Source organism: Mustela putorius, unplaced genomic scaffold (genome assembly GCF_011764305.1).
Source record: "Mustela putorius furo isolate JIRA1106 unplaced genomic scaffold, ASM1176430v1.1 tig00003858_pilon_pilon_pilon, whole genome shotgun sequence".
In the NCBI taxonomy this organism is placed as follows: Eukaryota; Metazoa; Chordata; class Mammalia; order Carnivora; family Mustelidae; genus Mustela; species Mustela putorius.
Window position 1 is genome coordinate 19,911,355 of NW_025422010.1, and position 17,972 is coordinate 19,929,326.

General features: G+C 45.2%; 1 protein-coding gene across 7 annotated transcripts in view; it reads left to right on the plus strand.

Moving 5' to 3' along the window:
* Positions 1–17,972, plus strand: part of LAMA3 (laminin subunit alpha 3) — a 263,998-nt gene that overhangs the window by 88,050 nt on the left and 157,976 nt on the right. For all 7 annotated transcript variants that reach the window (XR_006602077.1, XR_006602078.1, XM_045065455.1 and 4 more), the window contains 3 exons: positions 7,186–7,276; positions 9,530–9,661; positions 11,021–11,083. Coding sequence is in view for 5 of the 7 variants with exons in the window: in XM_045065455.1 (XP_044921390.1) it covers positions 7,186–7,276; positions 9,530–9,661; positions 11,021–11,083 (286 nt within the window). In the remaining 2 variants the exon portion in view is untranslated. The remainder of the gene's footprint in view (positions 1–7,185; positions 7,277–9,529; positions 9,662–11,020; positions 11,084–17,972) is intronic.

A 17,972-nucleotide genomic window follows, 5' to 3' on the forward strand; every position in this document is an offset into this window, starting at 1 on the left:
GAAGTGAAACTGCAATCTATAAATGGCATTTGTGAAAAACATGCAACTAACAAAATATTAGAGGTAAAATATTGAACTGTTTCCTTCTGAAGATTAGAAATAAGACAAGGATGCTTGCTTTTCACAAATTCTACCAAACAGTGCCCTGGAGGTCCTGAACATTGCATATCTTAATCAAAAAGAAATAAAAAGCATTACTATTGGGAAGAAAGAGTAGAACTGCCTGTATTTGCAGATGACATACTATTTATGTAAAAAATCTTAGGCAGTGTACATAACAACTACTAGAACTAATAAGAGAATTTAGTAAGGTTGTGGAATACAGGATGATATATAAAAATTAACTTAATTTTTACATTCTAGCAGCAATCAATAGGAAAATGAAATACAAACTCAATTTATTTATTTTTAAAGATTTTGCTCTTTGACAGACAGAGATCTCAAGTAGGCAGAAAGACAGGCAGAGAGAGTGAGGGAAGCAGGCTCCCTGTTGAGCAGAGAGCCCAATGCAGGGCTCAATCCCAGGACCTGGGATCAGGACCCTGGGATCATGACCTGAGCTGAAGGCAGAGGCTTTAACTCCCTGAGCCACCCAGGTGCCCCATACAAACTCAATTTAAAATCATGTCAAAAGCAAAAAAGCTTAGGAATATATTTAACAAAAGGCATGCAAAACCTCTATACTAAAGCAAAGAAAACACTGCTGAGAAAAACTTAGAAAAAAATAAATGGAAAGTTATAACATGTTCCCAATATTATAAGATATCAATTCTCCCCAAATTGATCTAAAGCTCAAATGCAGGTTTTTTTGGTAGAAATTGCCATGCAGATTCTAAAGTTTATATTTAAACTTATGGTTACATAAATGACCTAGAATATACAAAGCCATTTGAAGAAGCAGAATAAAGTGAGAGGACTTAATTATCCTACTTTTTATAAAGATTTAATTTATTTTTTTATTTAAGAGAGAGAGGGAGCACGTGCGTGTGCAGGGGGAGGAGCAGAAGGAGAAGGAGAGAGAGAATTGGGAGTAGACTTGTTGCTGAGGGCAGAACCTGATGTGGGGCTTGATCTCATGACCCTGAGATCATGACCTGAGTGGAAATCAAGAATTGGAGACTTAACTGACTGAGGCACCCAGGTGCCCCTGTGTTATTTTACTTTATGACTAAGTATAAAGTTATAGTTATCACAACAGTGTGATATCAACATAAGGATAGATAAATAGATCAGCGTAACAGAATAGGGAGTACAGAAACAGACCCACACTTATATGGACATTTATTTGATTTTTGATAAGATACCAAAGCAGTCCAGTGAAGGGGGCTAGGGGTAGGAGAGAAATTCCTTTCAACAAATGGCTCTGGAATAACTGGATATTTCTATGGGAAAAAAATAAACTTGATCATTACCTCAAATCTTACCTAAAAGCTAAATCAGTATGGGTCAGACTAAAGTAAAGTAAAAACTGCATTGCTTCAGAGAAAAATAGAGGGGAATATCTTTGTGATTCAGAACATGAGCAAAATTTTTTTAGGTCACAGAAAGCAATAACCATGAAAAATTGACAAATTCAACTTCATCAAAATTGAAAACTTCTGCTCACAAAAGACACCATTAAGAAAACAAATAGGCTAGCCACAGACATGGAGAAAATATTCATAAAACATAAATCTGACAAACGGGTTGGTATTCAGGATATGTAAAGAATGCCCACAGCTCAATAATTAAAAGACAAGTAGCCCAATAAAATATTTTTAGATTTGGTTAAGATTTGGATAGCCACTTCATGAAGTAGAGTTATGACTGGCCAATATGTGTACAACAAAGAGCTTAGTATCATTAGTGATCTGAGAAATGCAAATTACAATTATGATGACTCACCATCAATTTCAGTGAGGAGGTGGAGCTGCCATACCTCTCATGCATTGTAGGTCAGAATGAAAAATGGTGCAACCACTCTGAGGAAAGGTCCAGCAATTTTTAAAAAAGAAAATTAACCATATACCTACCCCATGACTCACAAATTCTCCTCTTAGGCATTTATCCATTAGAAATGGAAACACATGTACAAAAAATTTATGGCAGGTTTATGCACAATAGCCTCAAACTGGAAATTGCCTAGGTGTCCAATAACAGAATGAACAATGAGGCATAATTATACAATGGAATACCAGTGAGTAATCGTGAGCAACAAACTATCGATTCATGCAACAAATTGCAACAATTTTTTCAAAAGATTTTATTGATTTATTTGACAGAGAGCACAAGCAGGGGGAACTGCAGAGAGAGAGAAGCAGACTCCCTGCTGAGCAGGGAACCCAAAGCTGGATTCAATCCCAGGACTCTGAGATCATGACCTGAGCCAAAGGCAGACGCTTAACCAACTGAGCCACCCAGGTGCACCAAAATGCAAGAATGTTAACAATATCATACTAAGTGAAAGGAGACTTACAGGAAAGAATACACATAGTATGACAGCCATTTAAATGAAATTCTGGAGCAGGGAAAACTAATCAGTAGTGGGAAAAATCAGAACTGTAGTTGACTCTGGGGAGTTGGTGATGGAGCAATTAAGTGGAAAGGGTCATGGAGAACTTTCTGAGGTGACGGTAGTGTCCTACATCTAGATAGGGGCTTGGATTTCACAGATGTATTCATTTGTCATAACTCAGTGAATGCACAATTAAGAGTTTTATACTTTTATATAAATTTTATACCTAAAGAAAAGAAAACTAAATAAACATTGAACTCTAGTTAATTACATGCATGCTGAAGTTGTAGAGGACAGTGACTGTGATCTGCATTGTATTTTGAAATGCACAAAAAATAAGATGGATTAGTGGATAGAGGAATGAATATATGGATAATTATGTGATACAAATAAAATGTCAGTGATAAACTCTACCCAGGGCATGTAGAGATATTCACTGTAAAATTTGAATTCTTTTTTAATGAAATATTGGGGTGAAAGAGCAACAAAAGAAGGCAAGGAACACAACATTTGGGGGGTTGACTCCTTGATTTCTTTCATTTGATGAAAATATTGATGTTCTTATTCCAGTTGAAGATTACCCATATTGTTTCAGAGGATGCTTGAAAGATACTTTCTCTGCACTAAATAAATCGGAGTCTTTCGCTTCTTCTGTGAAGATATGACTTGTGTTCTAAGTCTTGAGCCTACTCTAGCTGTTGTTCCTGATGTGTTGGTTGCAACTGTTTCTAAATTGTCTCCTCCACATACATCCACCCCATAAAGCTAAGAGATGAGATCAAGAACTAGAGCATGTATGGCCACATTCCTTCCTGTGCCAAATCCCTACAATAGGACAGAAAAGATGGTAAACAAGCAAAATAGCCTCTCCTGGGAACTACGGTAGCATGGAAAGTAAGAAGTGTCAGCATCAGACCAGGAGTTGCTAGAGATTCCAGAAAGATTCAAAAGAGAAACACATCCATGCAGGAGAGCATAGCTCCAATGGATGGAATGCTTTGGAAGTATTCTAGGAAACAACAGAAGAATTAACTGTGGGGCTGCGTCCAAACCTATGAAACCTTATTGGAGCATATAAAAGAAGACCTATACAGAGAGGCGTCGTGCGTTTCCAGATTCAATATATAAATGTGCCATTTCTTCAAAGCCAACCTATAAATTCAGTGCAACTGTTACCAGAATTCCTACAGGATTTTTATTATGAAGATTGACAGAATGATTCTAAAGTTCTTATCAATAAAAGAATATGAGAGGATAGAAAAAAGATGAAGAGTTCTGGGGGAAATTTATCTTCCAAGATAGCAAAAACACTCTCTAGTAGAGAATCTAGAAACACATTCATGTAGATGTTTAAATTTGGTTTACAGTATAATTTGTGTTTCTTTTCTTTTCTTTTTTTTTTTAAGATTTTATTTATTTGACGGACAGATCACAAGTAGGCAGAGAGGCAGGCAGAGAGAGAGGAGGAAGCAGGCTCCCCGCTGAGCTGAGAGGCAGATGTGGGGCTGGATCCCAGGCCCCTGGGATCATGACCTGAGCCGAAGGCAGAGGCTTTAACCCACTGAGCCACCCAGGTGCCCCATAATTCGTGTTTCTAATGAAAGATCAATGTGCTGGCAGATCCAGTGTCCGGTAAGGGCCCACTTTCTAGTTCACAAATAGCTGCCTTCTCGCATCCTCTTGTGGTGGAGAGAGATCATCTCTTCTTTGAAGGGCATTCATCCCATGGTTGGGGCTCCACCCGCATGATCTGATTATCTCCCAAAGGCTTCATCTTCACATACCATCATATATTGGAGATTAGGCTTCAGCATATGCAGTTTCAAGAGGGCGACACCAACATTCAGTCCATGGTACCAGCTAACTTGGCTGTCTCCCACCTTTCCTACGGAGTGCTGGTAATGGCAGAATGAGAAAAGCCACCATCAGCCCTGGGCTGTGCCTGGAGACGCTCAGGTGGCCAATCAGCACGTAAGAGAGCAATCAGGTGGCCAATCAGACAGCACATAAGAGAACCAGGTCATTGTCCTGCAGGGCAAGCAATTGTGTCAGAGATGACCACTTCTTTTTTTTTTTTTTTAAGAGTTTATTTATTTATTTGACAGAGATCGCAAATAGGCAGAGAGGCAGGCAGAGAGAGAGGAAGGAAAGCAGGCTCCCTGCTGAGCAGAGAGCCAGATGCGGGGTTGGATCCCAGGACCCCGGGATCAGGACCTGAGCGGAAGGCAGAAGCTTTAACCCACTTAGCCACCCAGGCGCCCTGAGGACCACTTTTTTTTTTTTTTTTTTTTTTTTTACAGAGAGAAAGAGAGAGAGAGATCACAAGTAGGCAGAGAGGCAGGGGTGGGGAGCAGACTCCCCGCCGAGCAGAGAGCCTGATGAGGGGCTCGATCCCAAGACCCTGAGATCATGACCTGAGCCGAAGGCAGAGGCTTTAACCCCCTGAGCCACCCTGGTGCCCCTGGCCCCCTTTTTTAATGTTATTGGTTTTATTGTTATTTCTTGGGTTTAGTATTTTAAGTGTTTGTTTGGGGTATGTGAAGTTTTAAATTAGGGTGACCAGTTCCCTAGGATGTGGTATTGGAGTAAAGACCTGAAAGAAGCCAGAGAATGAGTCAGGCATCTGTCCAGGGGAGGGCATTCCAGGCAGAGGGGATGGCAGGGCAAAAGCCCTGGGAGGGAGCAGGAGGCTGTGTGGCTGGAGGGCAGTGAGCAGGGATAGACAGGTCAGAGAGGTCACAGAAGGCAGATCCTGTTGGCTTCAGAAGGAAAATCAGGTAGGGGGCTTCCCAGAAAGTGTGGCCAGTGAGTAGGCTAATAGTCTCCATGTGCTTGGGCTTCACAGGAATGGAAGCCAGCAACAGTGTTGAAGATGGTGGACAAGGAATTGAGAGGGAAAGGGAGAATGGGGTTTACCTGAAAATGGAAAACATTTTAGAAAAGTTATGCTTGGAGGAATTAGATTATTGTCCATTTTCAGAGCCTGGGCTTTCTAGGTGAGCATTCTGTAGAAAGCCTCTCTATGTGGTGCTGAAGAAAGAGGTGGGGGTGGGGGTAGGCTTATCTCCTGCGTGGATTCCATCAGCACCCACCTCACTCCTTGGCTTGAGGTTTTCTCAGCTTGTGTGAAGCGTCAGGCAAATGCAAATTCAGGCACCTGTTCCTCCCAGTGAGTTGCTTCTCCAGCACCTCCATTATAGAAATATAGAACAACCACTGTCCTCAGGTCCTTCTTGGTCCAACCACGGCCATAGCATCGGTGGGTGAAGTGGTGTATCATTGCCCTCAGGGGAAGGTGAGGGTCCTAGAGAATACCCAGGATTTGGAGGTAAACTACAGACATTATTCCATTATTTGTTGCTGTTCTTTGTGTCTTAAAAATGGGGGAAATTTGGGAGCCTGGGTCAACCTGATGTCCTATTGTAAGTCACAGTGGCAAGCAGAAGAGTTGAGAGGTTAATTGGCATTCGGTGGAAGGGAGGTGGACCACAGCTGTTTCTTATTTGCCCAAATGTTTACGCATGCGAATGTTTAGTCAGAGAAGTGGCCAGTGCGGTTTTCGATCTCACCGTTAAAGTGAATTCAGATTTTAGCCCACAGGATAAGGAGTGGTAATAAATAAAAATCTGTAATTAATAAAACCATCTAAAATGGGGGAGAGGATTCAGAAAAGGGTCTTTGTTCTCCACTTTGATTCTATGCAGACTCTTTTCGGATCAAAGTGTTTGCTCTTTGTTTTTAACTTCCTATTGCCTCCCTTTGCATTAATGAGAGAACGCTGTCCTTCTAACTGTTTCCAAGTTAGGGAGCACAAGAGGCAGACTTGAGTTAGATCCATGGTGTGCAGTTCTTGGAAACTGGTGATGCACGTTGGGCAATTTGATTTGTGACAATTAACCATGAAATATAAAAACCCGCCTAGTGGGCGCCTGGGTGGCTCAGTGGGTTAAGCCGCTGCCTTCGGCTCAGGTCATGATCTCAGGGTCCTGGGATCCAGTCCCGCATCGGGCTCTCTGCTCAGCAGGGAGCCTGCTTCCCTTCCTCTCTCTCTGCCTGCCTCTCTACCTACTTGTGATCTCTCTCTGTCAAATAAATAAATAAAATCTTTAAAAAAAAAAACAAACCCGCCTAGTATTGTACTTTAAAATGAGCTCTGAGCAGGAGACTCTCACCTACATTTCCCTTCATATAACAGAAGTGTCTGGAACGGTTTCAGGACTAAAGCACAGATAAAATCAGGATGACAAGAAGATCTGTGTGTGTGATCTCTTCCAAAATCGGGGAAGATAAAAATACACACATGGCCCTTTATTCCCTGGGTTAAACCTAAGGGTGATTTGTTATCGACTCACTTCTGACTGAAACTAGGAAGAATAGTGCTCTTGAGTCTTTTCTCACTGAAATGTCAGGTGCTTCCTGGGGCAAATTCTGTGGTAGAGAGGAAAACCCGAGCTGACTAGTTCATGGAACTGACCCTCATTTTCTCTATCAGTGGGGGAAAAAAAAATCCAGAGTCACCTGTAAGCCAATGCCCTGTGGTAAATCTTGGAGACACAAAGTCGAGATAAATGCTTATATTTTTGACTTTGAAATTATAATCATATATGACAGAATGGTTTCACCAGATGAATAGCACAAGGTATGGCCTGTTCCGGTACTCTTCTTTCTAAATTTCTTTCATTTCTTTCTAGCATAACACAGCTGGTATAAACTGTGAAAACTGTGCTAAAGGTTATTACCGCCCTTATGGTGTTCCAGTCGATGCCCCCCACGGCTGCATCCGTAAGTTTCATTTTGACTTGGGGTGTCTTAGACTGTCTCTACTGTACGGTTTCGGAGTGGCCATCGGGCTAAACTCTGATGGGCTGGTCTTTCCCTTTCTTCCCTCTTTCTTCACACTGTTGATTCTGCTCCTTCCAGCTGTGTGACGCCACGCAGCTACTAATCTCCCTGGGCTTCCGATTCCTTGTATACAGATGGGAATGATAATGCAGACACACTGTGAAGATAGTGTGATTTGATTCCAGACCACCGTGATAAAGCATTTCTTGCAATAAAGTGGGTCAGCTGAAGGTTTCAGTTTCCCAGTGTGTATCAAAGTTATGTTGACACAATGCCATTGTCTAATAAATGGCATCATGTCTAAAAAAAGGTATGTACCTTAATTAAAAATATTTTGTTGCCAAAAAATGCTAGCCGCCCTCTGAGCTTTCAGCGAGCTGTCCTCACGGGCCACAGATCACCGTAACAAATATGATCATGGAGAAGGTGGAAATAGTGTGAGATTTATCAAAATGTGACAGGGGCACAAAGTGAGCAGATGTTGGAAAAAGTGTGCTGATAGACTGGCTCAACGGAGGACTGCCACCAACCTTCAATTTGTAAAAAAACATAATATCTGCGAAGCACGATGGAAAAAGCACAGTAAAACGAGGTGTGCCTGCATATTCCATAAGATGGAATGACATACCATCAGAAGAACCTAGGAGGACATCACGCTTTGGGCTTGCCACACACCAGCCCTAACAAATGATAGTTCCTCCATTTTCTGTTGTTTTCACATGTTTCTCCAATAATTTCAGGTTTTTGTATTAGCATCCAGACAATATAGTAATGGTTTCACAAGGATTTGATAGTGGTCATGATATCTAAAACAGCTGTGATTTATTGGGTACTTCCTAGAGCCGTTAAGTGGTAGCTCCAGGTACAGGTCCAATCTGTCTGCCGACTTGGTGCCATATGGTATCCATGATACTGCAGAATGCCACTGGGTTTTCCCCAGGGAAATTTAGGTCGTAGGTCAGACTATGGACTTTGCCCTACATGTGTCATCTCTTTTATGTTCTCTGGCTGTCACCATTGGAAAACAGTTCAGGCGTCTAGTTGGCTGCTGTGCCCACGCACCCCCCCCCCATTCACTCATCATGTCATTAACATCAGAGGGCATCCAAGTCCAAAGAATGTATGAACTCTGATTTGCCTCTCTGTTGGGCATTTGTGTTTGTTCAAAGAGTGTTCCCGTTTGCCCTCCCTCTCCCACATCATCGCGTGAGGTATGTCCATTACTTTTCTTGGGCCCATAAAGAATAGGCCTTAGCAAAGGAGACCAGGACATCGCAAATGCATTGTGAATCCCTTCCCTGGAATCACTGTTCTCCGTGATTCTCGGCTCCCCATCGCTGTTCTAGGTTCTTTCTTCATCACTGAAGTGGTCTCGCAGTCACAGTCTCACAAGGATGTTACAGGCAGAGCATAAAGAATCCACAGGACCCATCTGTCCTAAGCAAGTTAAGCAAAGGACACCAGATGAAGCCAGCCCTGGGGGAATGCTTGCTGCCCACAGCGCCTCCAACGTTCCAGTTCCTTACGGGGCATGTGCTTAGCTGGGTCCTGACAGTGTTTTTTCTGTCCATGGTCAGGACTTGCTAGGTCAAGCGAAACTCCCAAGGGAGGAGTCAAATTCATACCTCTTGAACCCCAAGAATGTCTGTCTGGAATGCAGACCTAATAGTCGTGTTGGTTGCACAACTGCCTTCAATAAGTCGTGTCACTGGAATCTAACATTTGGATTGTGGGTGTGTCAATAGACATGTCTGTGACAATGTCTAATGTCATGTCTAATGTCTAATGACATGTCTGTGTCAATAGACACAGTTGGCTTATGGCAGTGGAGGTGGGGGGTTGTGCTCGACAGACCTTCCAGGGGCTGCAGCACACCCCCTCCCCCACCCCTCTGATTGGAGCCTGTGCAGACCTTGCCTCTGATGCACCAGCCACACAGCACTCAGTGTAATAAACTGTATTCTTGAGAACTCAGCACAGGTGTCTTCTAAATAAGCTTATCTCTGAGGGTTCCTGGGGTTTGGTCGAGGCACCTGATTAAGCAGGTAGAAAGTGGAGAACAGGCTGTGCCCTTTCAAGAATAACCGGGGGCTGAGAGTGACGTAGTAAACACTGCGGGCGAGGTGCTGGGGACAGAGCCGCCTTCCTGAGCGCACTGGCCAGCTGACTTCTGAAAGCCAGCGTTTCCCGTAGCTTGCAGCTGTAACCCCGCACACGCGGATGACTGTGAGCCAGGCTCAGGCCGCTGCACTTGCAAGCCGAATTTCCAAGGAGACAACTGTGAGAAGTGTGCCGTTGGATACTATCGCTTCCCCTTCTGCCTGAGTAAGTAGCTGGGGCAGGTGGAGGGTCGTCCCTTCCGGGCTTGTAGCCGGTGCCTTCACAGCTGGGGGCGCGGCGGGCAGGGTGGAGGCACCGCCGACACGGGGTGGGGCGAGCACGTAGGTTGTGTTCACGTGAAAGTGTTTGCAAAAGTTCAGAGCATGTTTATTGGAGTACTTTCTGTAGTTTTATTTATGCCCAGTGATTACAGACACTACCATCCCAGTCGGTCAGAAAGGTCCCATCCTGGCAATTTCAACTCAACAGGATCCATGGGTGTGGTTTTTCTTCACAAAAGAACTTGGAAGAAGTGTCAAGGGTTCCAGATGTTCATGGGCACACACACAGTGTGTGTCAACGTTCTGGCTGGCTGGAGGATGTGTTGTCCCTTTCCCATGGTAACCCCGGCCAGGTGACCGCCATCTCCCACCTCCTCCACCACAGTGATCAAAGGGAATGTCTCAGCATCTTGGAGAGAGAAAATATCTATCTGGTAGAAACACCACAGAACAGGAAACAGGAGATCATGAAATCAGTCCTGCAAATTGTAATGCGAGCCATGGTTCTTTTTGTTCCACTGAAGGGTGAAAACTGCACTTCTGTGTTAGGACAGAGAAACACTGTCTTGACCCTCCTCCGCACCCCGCTTGCCGCATTGGTTCTTGTATTCCCGGCTTTGCAGGGCAGTGAAAGCATAGTGTGGTGTGGGGACATGGGGAGAAGGACATCTACGAATGGGGTGGCTCTATGTCCCGGCTCACACCTGCTGTCCCAGGAGAATCATTAAACTAGCTCCCACTTTCCACATCTAGGAGCCTAGTCTGGATGATGAATTAAATGATCATTTTATATTGAAAGAAGTCAATTTTTAAAGCATCAGTATTCAGTAACACTGAATTGAGGCTCGATGCATTTAGAATCTAATTATTAGATACAGGCTAAGCAGAAACAGCACTTGCCCTTTTAGTGACAAAAAGAAACCCCACACAATTTTATGGCATACACCAAATTTTAGGGGAAAAAATTTTAAAAAATTTAAAAGAAAAAACCGTTCTCAATTTTACATTTAAAAAACCAATAAAGATGCTAAGGAAAACTAGCTTATCCCTGCTTAGATGGAGGCATAGCTATTGTGAGCACGAAATATCCATTTCTGTTCATTTAATATACAAATCAGAATGTCTGGCCAGTCTGGTTTCAGCTGCATACTCAGTGCAGCAGTGTTACCTGTCTCTAAATTAGGCTCCACATGCTACTTTTCATGAAGGTAGAAGGGCTTCTTTCTGGTTTGTGCAGTTTGGTATTTTACTTGACTGTCTCCTTAATCTTTCTCTGTATTTTTTTTAAAAACGACTTTTCTAGGAATTCCCATTTTCCCCATTTCTACTCCAAGTCCTGAAGATCCCATAGCTGGAGATATAAAAGGCAAGTACTCTCTCTTTTGGTTTAACTTCAATGGAAGTGTTATACTCTGTATTTTTTTTTTTTTCTATTCCTATGCCTGTTACTCTGCCCAGGTTCAAGTAGTCCTTACTGGAGCCTGGCAGGTGCCCTGCAGATGTCTCCCATCTCAGTTCCTTACCACCCATCATTCTCTATGCCAGTCTGTCTTTTGCAGGATGCTCCCTGATTAAAGAGACTAAACAGAGCTTGAATTGTATGTCTCTTGCTTGCTTGGAAACTTCCAGTGGCAGTCAGTTGCCTACTGCCTTGTTTGGGTCTACATATAGAGACCCTGAGAAAGAATTTGAGTCCACGCTATTGATTCTGGAGATGATCCCAGAAGACATCAGTAAGGGAATGAGTCAGGGAGTGAAGGGAGCTGTTATGAAGATGCATTAGCAAGCTAGGTCCTCCTACAGAACCTGGAACTTCATCCCTCTAGATAACTCTAGGAGACAGCAGCCTAGAACCCCCTAGCATTATTCCAGCTGACGGGATAACCTCCGTTACCTGCCACCAATGGAGGGCTGCTTCTGGGGCTCGGTATCCTGGGAGGCTGAGCAGCTCCTGCAACCAGGTGGGTACCCCTGGGCAGGGAGTGGTGGAGAAGTGCAGAGAGCAGCCCCTGGGTAAGAGAGGTGCATGCCGAGAGGGCGTGGGTGCTCCGCCCACCACATCAATCATTGTGCATCTGTTTTAGGATCCCCTGTTACGCGTCCAGCACCATTCTGGCTGCTGGGGACTTAGCAGTGAACAGAACAGGGAAAAATCTCCTACTCTCCTATAGGTTATATTCCAGTGGAGGGACTCATATGGTAACAAAAGTAATACACAAACTAAACAAATGAAATCTCTAATTTAACGTTCGATTATGATATGCAGGCTTGTTTCCTGTACAAGGGGGCTACTTTTAAGGGGGTGTGGATAGCCTTTCTCATTGTAGGCACAAACTAATGCATACGAGGAATATTCTAGGTCTTGAGGTTTGATTCTGGAGCTGGGGGCAGTGTCTTAGGTAAGCCCACAATAGCTCACACTGGGACACACCCACTCAGGAAGGCCCCCTGCTCCAGCATCTGGGCACACCACATGCACACAGCCCATGACTGTGCCCCATCTAGACCATGCCCACCTCACCCACTGAGCTTGCTTCTCTGATGATTTCATGCTCCTCTCACCAGTGGGGGGGGGGGCAGTGCCAGGGATGTGTGAGCACATGTGCCCCTCCTCCTAGTGTGTGCAGGGTATGGGTGGGCAGAGAGGGGGCACTTGGGACCAGACAAGAAGATGGTCTCTGGAGAGCCCTTTTCTGCTGCAGATTTCCATTTCTGCAATAATACAGCAGCTTGGGGCGTATGCTGCCGGTGGCCTTGGCCATGAGTGCTGTGTAGAACTTAAGTCCCGGAGAGAAGAGAGGGAATGTGAGGTTTACAGATTTCAATAGGGTCATCGGGGGCACCTCATTGAGGAGATAAGCAAGGACCTGAGGGGGTGAGGAGTGAGCTCTGCAGGTGTCTGGAGACACGCAGCAGCCAGAGCCAGGAAAGAGCCAGTGTGAAGTTCTTGGGACGCATGCTGGGGTGTTCACTGAACAAACAAGAGACCAGAGTGTGAAAGCAGAGGCCAGATGGCAGGCCCCTGTCGGCCCCTGCGAAGACTTACCCTTCTACTCTCCATGAGAGAGGAGCCACGCACCGTTTGCACAGAGAAACGATATCGCATGAGGCGCTCTGTGGCTACTGTGTTGAAAACCAGTTGCAGGAGGAGAAAAGAGGAAGCAGGGAGATGCCCTGGAAAGCCACAGTGATAAGCTATAAGGGAAAGATGATGGCGGCTTGGACCCAGGAGGTGCTGGTGGAGGCGACAAGAAGTGGACAGAGTGTGGGTATAATCTGAAGCTAGAACCAACAGGACCTGCCAGGGGGTGGCTGGCCTGGAAGTGGGATATGAGAAGAAGAGAGGCCACTGGGTAACTCCAAGACTCTGAGCAAACAGGAGGAAGAGGTGCCATTTGTTGAGGCGGGAAAGGCTGCAGAAGACAAGTCAAGGCGGGGCTGGGAGAGGGCAGGGGGGCGGGGGTGATGGGAATGGAGGGACCCTCTCTCCTGGCTATTCCTTTTTTTTTTCTCTGTGAAAGACGAATCAAGGTCAGGGCAGGCGGTGAGGTTGGGAAGGAAGCTGCTGGCTTGAGGAGATGGAAGGTATGCGTCATCCCAGGATGCAGGAGAGAGAATGGGCTTGGGAAATGTCCTAGGATTGGGGGGCACCCCAGAGGGCACTCCTCAAGCCAGGTAATGTGATCCAGCATACCTTCCGAATTTCTTTCCTGCTTGTGCCCTATGCACCCCAGCTCCTCGGACCAAACCACGGTGCCGTGTGTCGTACACCGAGTATTATCAAAGCCTTCACCAGACACTTGGTCCCTGGAGGAGGGCAGCCATGCTTCTCCTTCCGGCAGTACCCGCTACGGGTGGGGTCCTGTCCGCAGTGGCCGTCTGCTAATGCTTCCTTAATGTTTGTTCATTGACTAGAGTGGAACTCAGCCTTTAAGCCTTGATTACACCACACATTTTGGGTTTTCTTCCGCAAGAATGTTTTAGAACTCCCATTTACCGCCTGTTTCCAGTAATCCTTTTGTTACTCAATTTTTTTTTAACCCCAAGCAGACTGGCAGTGACGTTGGGGAAAAGAAATTTAATTGAACTTGAAGGGATGGTCTGACATCTGTTACAAAAATACAAGGGAAGCCTTAGAACACGGCCTCAAGGAAAAGAAGTTTCAAGGAACATAATGAGATCTGTTCGGGAATTTGAATGCACAGATACTGTTTCAATTTGGTCTTTTATTATTGCATTTTAAAAACACCCACTTTGGGGCGCCTGTGTGGCTCAGTGGGTTAAACTTCTGCCTTCAGCTCAGGTCATGATCTCAGAGTCCTGGGATCGAGCCCCTCATAGGGCTGTCTGCTCAGCCGGGATCCTGCTTCCACACCCCCACACGCCCCCACCCCCGGCCCCCCGCTTGCCTCTCTGCCTACTTGTGATCTCTGTCAAATAAATAAATAAATAAATAAATAAATCTTTAAAAAAAAAAAAATCACAACACTCACTTTGGGGCCTGACTCCCAGTGGTGAACATTAGAAGCCCAAACATCTTGGGGCACCTGGATGGCTCAGCTGGTTGAAGATCTGACTTTTGATTTCAGCTCAGGTCACGGTCTCAGAGCTCCACCTCGGGCTGCCTGCTCAGTGGGGAGTCTCCTTGAGATTTTTCTCTCCCTCTGCTCCTCCTACTCATGCTCTCTCTCTCTCTCTCTCAAATTACATAAATACATCTTTTTAAAAAAAGCTCAAACATCTTAACTGTCGGAAGATGCAGAACACTGGGTAATAGTGGGACCACCTCAACCTCTGAGAAGTTTAATTCATTAAGGTCCATTGGTGTTTCATGTTTCCACTTTTTCTAGTACAGTGGTTCTTTTTTTTTTTTTTAAGGTTTTATTTATTTAACAGATAGAGATCACAAGTAGGCAGAGAGAGAGGAGGAAGCAGGCTCCCCGCCAAGCAAAGAGCCCAATGCGGGGCTTGATCCCAGGACCCTGAGATCATGACCTGAGCCAAAGGCAGAGGCTTTAACCCACTGAGCCACCCAGGTGCCCCTCTAATAGAGTGGTTCTTAAACAGGGCTGTGTTTTAGAATCCTTTGCTTTTACGAAGTAGGACTTCCTCTGCAGCACCCCAGATCCTAATCTATCTTTTCCAGGAAGAAGTCCAGGCTTATATTTTGAAAAGTTTTCCAGATGATTCTGATACATGTCTCTTGTTCAGAACCACTGCTCTCATTTACTAGAAATCCCACTTAGTGGCTGGCAAACCGTTTCCCCCAAAGGGTCAGATGGTAAATACTTTTTGATATGTAGGCGAAGTTGCAAATACTTGATGTTGTTGTTGTATCAGGAAAGTGACAGTGGACAACATGTGTGTGAAAGATCTTGGTTGTGTCCCTGTAAAACTTTTTTTTTTTTTAAGATTTTATTTATTTATTTGACAGAGAGAGATCCCAAGTACGCAGAAGCAGGCAGAGAAAAGGTGTGGGAAGCAGGCTTCCTGCTGAGCAGAGAGCCCAATGCAGGGCTTGATCCCAGGACCCTGAGACCATGACCTGAGCCGAAGGCAGAGGCTTAACCCACTGAGCCACCCAGGCACCCCACCTGTAAAACTTTCTTTACCAAAACAGGATAGATTTGGTTCTCAGGCCATCATTTACAGATTGTGGGATTATATCAGAATTTCTGGGTTTAGGATTCTATACCCAGGCAATTTTATTTTACCAGGAGATTTCAACACAGCCAAGACTGAGAACCACTTTACTGGATACTCCATATGGTCAGTACCTGATGGGTTGACTTGAAGCAGAAGAACAGAGCAGTTTTGCAGATCAGAATGTTTTCATTCTATTTCATGACCTTGGATATCATTAAGGTTTTCTGGATCCAAGGGATCATTTATACCTACTTAAGATTTATTTCCAGGAAGCCAGTGTATCATCAACAAGTCTTCAAGGGCTCCTTTTGAAAAATGACAGTGTATGCAAAACACACTCTAGAGAGACACCAGCCTGCAGTGCAGATACCTGCCTCTGAGTTCAAACAAAGAATGGGAAACCAGCAAACAATGGGGCATTTGCCCTAGGAGACTGAGGCCATGTGGGCATGATTATGTAAAGCTGCCCTGTGGCCTGAAGACATGGGTGCCTGGGAGGTTTCTTGACAAATGTCATGAAAAGGGTTTGAGTCCCCCGGTCACTTTATAATTAGCTACTTACCTTTGCCAGAGCTTTGAGGTCACTGTGGTTGGGGCTGGAGGACATGCTCATGATGGGAACTCAGAGATTGGGGTGAGAGCTGCTAAGATGTGCTTTTCTGGCTGTGTCTTTCCCTGGGCCCAGGCATGTCATCTTCTTGGCAGGATGGGCCAATCACTCTTGTCATAGAGACCTGTCAGATGAGGCTTAAAATGGGGACAGGCAAATTCTGCTATCTCCATTTGAAGACTCTGCGTGGATGCCCGTAAAATAGAACTTAAGGAATGGTGTTTACTAAAAAGAATTGAAGGTGTCCAAGAGTATATTTAGTGTTTTCTTCCTTCATTATCCCGAGCACCTCCTCTGTACACACGCAGGGCACAGTCCTTGCTCCCTGGAAGGTTCCAGTCCTGGGGGAAGACACAGGAAGGTAAACCGTTACAACAGCAGGAGCTAATGCTACAGCTGAGTGAGAACACAAAGCTTGGGGAAGCCTGCAGGAGGGGCATCCTTATAGAATGAAGGGAGGGAGGGAGGCAGGCGGGGAGGAGGAAGGTAGGAGCTGTGGGAGGGCTTCCTCAGAGCCGGAGAAGGAGGTGAGTTGTGGAGCATGTTGGAGTTAGCTCACCAGAGGGAGAGCTGAGGGAAGGCATGGGGACAGGAGCAGGGATGGCAGGAAGGTCACTGGGGCTGATTCAGGGATGGGGGGGGGAAGTTCAGGGGGAAGAGAGGATTCGGGGGGATGAGAGCCGACAGCCTAGATTTTGAAGGCTTACTATGTCATGCATGTCAAAGACATTGGCCTGTGTCTTGAAGGCATTGTGTCACCTTTGAGGAATTTAAGCTTGAAAATGATATGAGAAGTTTGGTGGTTTAGAAAGATCACTCCTGATACCAGTATGGGGAGCAGACAGCCTGGTTAGGAGGCTCTCAACATAATCTAGGCAAATGAGGATGAAGCCCTGAACGAAGGCTCTGGAGCTCTGGAAACAGGAGAAGATTCCAGAGACTTTTCTGAGCTATAATCCCTATGACCTGATGATGAGGTATGGGGAGCTGAGGGTCAGGGAGACGTGAGGGCAGCCTCCAGGTTCTGACTGTGTGGGACGATTTACTAGGTAAGGAAGAAGAAATGTTGAAAGGTGAATTTCAGAAACAACTTAAAAAAAATGCTTAGGGGGGCACCTGGGTGGCTCAGTGGGTTGGGCCTCTGCCTTCAGCTCGGGTCGTGATCTCAGGGTCCTGGGATCGAGCCCCACATCGGGCTCTCTGCTCAGTGGGGAGTCTGTTTCCCCTTCTCTCTCTGCCTGCCTCTCTGCCTGCTCTCTGTCAAATAAATAAATAAGATCTTTAAAAAAAAATGCTTAGGTACTAGATGCTTTCTTTTTTGTTTATAGGTGGTTGTAAATCAGGATTCTTTGGGCCTTGGAGCCAAAGTACATTACTGTATCAAGTATCTTACTGAGTTCCAGTGCTTGGTTTTAGTGCCCAGACTGTAACCGACAGTATGACTTTCCCTTCCCTGTGGACTCACATGTTGGTCTCAGAGTTCCTGGAGGGTGAGAATGGAAACCACAAAACCTGTCGTGGCCTGGGCTCAGAAGTCACACCAGAGCACTTTCACTTCCTTCTATGTGCCAAAGCATAAGTCATGAGGCCATTAAGTGATTTCAATAATCTACGTGTTGTGAAAGGGGAGCCTGGGTGGCTCAGTCAGTTAAGCATCTGACTGTTGATTTCAGCTCAGATCATGATCTCAGGGTCCTGGGATCAAGCCCCACATCAGGCTCACACTGAGCGTGGAGTCTGCTTGAGATTCTTTCTCTCTCCCTCTGCCTCTGCTCGTGCTCTCTCTCTCAAAATAAATAAATAAAATCTTAAAAAGATACATAAAGTGAAAGACCAGCACAGCTAAGATAGAGAAGAAGAGAAGAAAAGAGGAAGCCTATTGGTGCAGATGGGTTGGGGAAGACCTTCCTAGGAGTTGACTCTGAGCTAAGAAATACAGGGAGAGGGAACAGCCAGAGCAAAGATCCTGAGGCAAGTGTTGGTTGAAGGGATTGGAAGG